Source organism: Pinus tabuliformis, chromosome 6 (genome assembly GCF_031772625.1).
Source record: "Pinus tabuliformis cultivar Carrire ecotype Pingquan chromosome 6, CPIR1, whole genome shotgun sequence".
NCBI lineage: Eukaryota > Viridiplantae > Streptophyta > Pinopsida > Pinales > Pinaceae > Pinus > Pinus tabuliformis.
Window position 1 is genome coordinate 594,549,661 of NC_142292.1, and position 5,229 is coordinate 594,554,889.

General features: G+C 41.1%; 1 protein-coding gene across 1 annotated transcript; it reads left to right on the forward strand.

Annotated features, from left to right (window-relative positions):
• Window positions 1-823: 823 nt before the first annotated feature.
• On the forward strand, window positions 824-4,999 carry LOC149259971 (uncharacterized). The gene is made up of 2 exons (XM_089419411.1): window positions 824-3,884; window positions 4,413-4,999. The coding sequence occupies exons 1-2, from the start codon at window positions 1,295-1,297 to the stop codon at window positions 4,754-4,756; spliced, it is 2,934 nt and encodes a 977-aa protein (XP_089275537.1). The 5' UTR covers window positions 824-1,294; the 3' UTR covers window positions 4,757-4,999.
• Window positions 5,000-5,229: the final 230 nt, after the last annotated feature.

The following is a 5,229-nucleotide window of genomic DNA, read 5'->3' on the forward strand; positions in this document are numbered from 1 at the left end:
AACTCTTATCATTGCTAAAACTTCTTTACTTTTTTAATATTTGTTTCCAGCTACCATGAGTCTAAAACTTTAATCATCTTTAAAAAGAACTCTTTAGGTATGAAGGGTTATTAATATTCATAAACTTTAAAATTTCAACATCATCAAATTCTAATTAATTCACCTTAATAATTATTCAACCATATCGATATCTATATAGATATACCTTAATGATTGGAGTATCTAGACATTAGATAATTTTCCATCTTTATACAGTGAACAATTCCAAAATCTACGCTGCTTTAGGATACTTCTGACAAAGGAGATGTGGGATATGGAGAAGGTATGGGAAGGACTGCGATGGAGATTGGATGGAGCATGATCAGTATGGATCACCACTGAGGTCCTCGGTGTGTCATGTTCTAGAAAGTGATTTACTTGCATATTTGCACAGAGTGCACGAGTCTAGTTGACTGTGCCATTAGCAACGTAAACAAATGCGTGCTTTCGTATTTAAATTGTTGTTTTGTTCATTACTTTCGCTAAAGCTAATGGAAAGGAAAAAAACATATCACCTGAAATTAGGGGTGCGCCACCCATCAAATCTATGAGAATAGACCGTTGAGCTTAGAATTATAGGGTTTGAATAGCGTTAGGGTTTTCATGTTTTAGGGTTTTTATGTTTCATATCAGGGATTAAGGTTGTGTGACATGGTAAGATGATCAGTGAGAATATTAATGATAAAATAAACGGGGGGAGGGAATAAGGGGGACAGGCATGGTTAGCTATGTCTATGGATGGGGCCGTGTGCAGCACGCGCGCACGGAGAGATGAAAAAGCAGGCCTGATCCTGGCAGAATATAATGTTGTTTTATACCGGCCATTTTTGTGCAATGTTACCACTGCAGCTGGTCTGTTTAGATTGAGATTTTATGATTAGTCTGCTAGGGTTGATCTGTTTTCATTGATATTTTGTGATTATTGGGAAGGAAAAAGTTTAGCTGGGGAGTCGGAGGAGGACAGCAGGATTGATGCTTCAACGTGGGGAGACTGGGTGTAGGGCCACCCCATCTACACTCCCACTGCTTTTTGCTTCGGGTTTTTCCCTTAAAATGCTGGAAATTCTCTCTGCTTTTCTCCAGTGGGATACACAACGCGTGTACGATTGATGTTTTCATGAATTTACGCAGTATAAAATGGGAGGGTTGAGAGATGTTGCAGTAGTAGCTTTTGTGTCCATTAGTCAGGACCTGGCAGGAGGATTACATCTATCTATATAGCCAAGAATTGGGTACTGAGATCAGTCTGTTAGGTATGGAAATTTTGAGAATGAGTGTTTTAGTTTGTGTGAGTTGGGTATGGCTGGTTGCAGGGATACCAGTCCAGGCTAATGTGGAAGTTGATGCCCTGTTCAAATTCAAAGCCATGGTGAAGGATTCACTGAATTCTCTCTCTAATTGGAAAAGTAATGACTCGTCCCCATGCACGTGGACTGGCATCACCTGCAAATCTCACCTGCAAGGGCCAGTTATTGCCATCAATCTGCATGGCAAGAATTTATCTGGAACCTTGTCCCCGGCCATTGCAGGTCTGCAGTCTCTTCGTGTTCTGAATTTGTCTAGCAACAATTTCTCGGGCTCGGTTCCAGTCGAGTTGTTAAATTGCTCGAGTCTGAGGAAACTCATTCTGCGTGGCAACAGTTTTTCTGGAGCAATTCCTGTTGGCCTGTCGAGTCTGAAAATGTTGGAGGTTTTGGATCTGTACAATAATATGATATCTGGTGTTGTTCCCTCTGATATTGGGCTGTACCCAAGGCTCAGTTATCTTGATTTGGGTGGGAATTGTATAGAGGGAACTATTCCGCCTCAGATTTCTAATGTGACCAGCTTGGTGTACTTGACACTCGCAGGAAACGAGCTGACGGGCAAAATTCCTTCTGGGTTCAAGAAGCTCCAGAGGCTGGAATGGCTTTACTTGGGCTACAATCAGCTTGTTGGTGAAATTCCTTCTGAAATTGGAGAAATTGCTTCTCTAAGTCATCTGGATCTTGTGTACAATAATTTCACAGGGAAAATCCCTGATTCTATTGGCAATCTTACTAATCTAGAGGAGCTTTTTCTGTATCAGAATAAGCTCTCGGGTTCAATACCCATATCTATTTATAATCTCACAAAGCTGGTTTCGCTGGATCTCAGTGACAATTCCCTCACTGGAGAAGTTGATGAAAGGATCCTGAATCTTCAAAGCCTGCAGGTTTTGAATTTGTTTTCCAACAATTTCACGGGTCGAATCCCGTCGTCGCTAGGCTCGCTGCCTCAGCTAGATGTTCTTGCGCTGTGGTCCAACAGGTTCCGTGGTAACATACCTGCAGAGCTGGGGTCGAGTAACAATCTATCGGCATTGGATCTCTCTGGGAATCTGCTCCACGGTTCGATTCCGGCGGGGCTCTGCAACTCGAAACGCCTTTACAAGCTTATACTGTTCAAGAACTTTCTCAGCGGACCCATTCCGGAAAGTCTGGCGAACTGCCAAACGTTGCGGCGTGTGCGCCTCGAGGAAAATTATCTTTCCGGTGATTTCCCTGTCGGTTTTACCCAGCTTCCCCTCGTTTATTATCTCGACGTTTCCTCGAATAACTTGAGCGGGAGCGTGGATCGAATCCCCTGGCGTATGCCCTCGCTGCAAATGCTTCAGCTTCAAAGAAACCGGCTCAGTGGCAGCTTGCCACCCTCCATGGGAAAGCTTCGCAAGCTAGAAACCCTAGATCTCTCCAGTAACAGATTCAGTGGAGAGATTCCATCGGAGATGGGAGAGTTGGCCGAGCTCACTCAGTTGCATCTAAGTGGAAATCTATTGGAGGGCAGGATTCCTGAAGAGATCAGCAATTGCCTTAAATTAGTCGACATAGATCTGAGCAACAACAGGCTGGTGGGAGAAATTCCGGAAAAAATTGCCAGCATGCCAGTGTTGGGATCCCTTGATATTTCATCAAATTTTCTGACTGGAAAAGTCCCAGCAGATCTTGGCTCTGTGGAATCGCTGGTTTTTGTTAACATCTCCCACAATGACCTGCACGGCCCATTGCCTCTTACTGGAGCATTTGTGGAGATCAATTCTACAGCAGTGGAAGGTAACGAAAGGGTCTGTGGAGTCAGCCCGGGTGTGAAAAAATGCCCGGATTTGAGTTGGAGGCCTGGTTTGGAAGCCTCAATTGCTGTTTCTGTACTTTCATTTATTGCCATCTGCTCTGCATTGATATACTGTGCGCTTCGTCTCAGAAGCCGATCACAGCAGCTTAAAAAGGTCGAATCTGCAGAAGTTTCTCCTCCTGATTGTGGTAGCCATGGATTAGAACTTGTTTCCTTTAATAAAAAGCATCCATTTTCAGCGGAAGAAGTTATGAACGCCATGAAAGAGGAGAATGTCATTGCTAAGGGAAGCAGTGGGACACTATACAGAGGATTCACCAAGAAAGGAAAGATGCTAGCTGTCAAGGAGTTGGCATTTGGCTTTGATCCAGATCATGTCCAGAACTTGGGCAAATTGCACCATCCACATGTTGTGAAAATACTTGGGTATTGTAAAAATGCTACTGGCACTGGACTGCTAATTATTTATGAGTACATGGAGAATGGTACTCTACATGGGCTTCTTCATGAAGGCATTGGGTTCAAGAATCTAGATTGGCGAAGACGACTTAAGATCGCCTCTGGAACTGCAAAAGCCTTGGCATATTTGCACCATGAATGCAACCCTGGGATTCTGCACGGGAACGTTACTTCAAGCAAAATTCTTCTGGATGCAGACTATGGTGCTCATCTCAGCCCTAATCTCAAATTCTCTGCTGGACCTTCAGCTTCGAAGGATTCCAAGGGATATCTTTCCTCCGGCTATGTTGCTCCAGGTTAAGGAAATTCTAAATTCATTAAGTTTTCAATAGCAATAGTTTTAATTTTTTTGTATTTCTTTTTAAGCCAGCTTTACTTTCAAGCCTCCATGAATTGAACATGTTTAAAGAATTGTATAACATAATGATGAATTTAATGTGTTTTTGAATATAGTTAATTTAATGTTTTGGGTTATTAGAAAAGTAAAGATGATATTAATGAGTATGGTCATGAGAAAGAGAAGCCTAGGTTTTTGAGTTTTTTGGTTTTTAATTTAGTTTATTAGAAATTAAGAAAACTATGGTAGATTTTGAACTATTTTAAAAATCTAATCGAAATGAAGTTAAACAAACAATTGATTTCTTCGTATTTTTTTGAATATTGGGGAATCTTCTAAATATTTTAGAATGTACAATCATCAAAATAAGAAGATATCAGTCTGAGAAAGAACAGAGTGCTCTCAGTGCTCTATCTAAGTTGCTGCCGTTGATGGTTTATTATTAGGATATGTTAGTTTAATTTGACTGAACTGTTTTTTGGCGCAGAGTATATCTATGCAAACGGATTCACAGAGAAGACGGACGTGTATAGCTTTGGCGTTTTCCTGATAGAGTTGCTCACAGGAAAAAGGCCAATTGAGCCAGAATTTGGAGAGCATGCAAGTATTGTAGACTGGGCACATGCACTATACGCAGAATGGGATTGCAGCCGGTTGCTCGATCCAGTCCTCTCAGAATCTACACCTGTTTATCAAGCTGAGATGATGCGAGTTATGAATCTTTCTATCCGCTGTACATCAGTCTCTCCTGCACTGCGACCCACCATGCGCGAGGTGGTGCAGATTCTTAAAAGTGTTCGTAAGCCTGGGATTGGGCTTGGATGTTCTTAATTGCTTCTCTATTTCGCTAAGAAAATTAAGATTAGAATACGATTGACCGTGTATTAGATATGGCAGGATAATTTAATTTCTGTGATGGGAATGTAATTTCATGATTTTAAAAGCCTGTGTAAAATATAGTTGGCAGGTGTATATGTAAAGAAGCTGTGGACATGCCACTAGAATTCTATGGTTCAGCGGCTCCACTCAATGGATCTAAGTTATAATAATAACAAGTGTCTTTTTATATATTTACTTTCTGTGTATCTAATGTCGCTTCTGTATATAATTTCCTCTACCTACTTGGTTTGGTTTCTGTAGATTAAACCGCTGAAAAATTGGAAGTGATGATGGATGGAGCAGAAATATATCAGTTAAATATTCACAAATAACTCACAATAAAATTCTACAGCAGGATACGATAAAGTTGCAGCACTTTAATTCAATTATTTAATAAGATATATTAAAGTTGCTGTTCTTCAATT

What these genes read in the sequence shown, in the direction of transcription:
- LOC149259971 (XM_089419411.1), top strand. Translation starts at nt 1,295, where the DNA reads ATGGAAATTTTGAGAATGAGTGTTTTAGTTTGTGTGAGTTGGGTATGG. An exon ending in CTCCGGCTATGTTGCTCCAG is followed by an intron (nt 3,885 to 4,412) that starts GTTAAGGAAATT and finishes TTTTTGGCGCAG; the next exon opens with AGTATATCTATGCAAACGGA.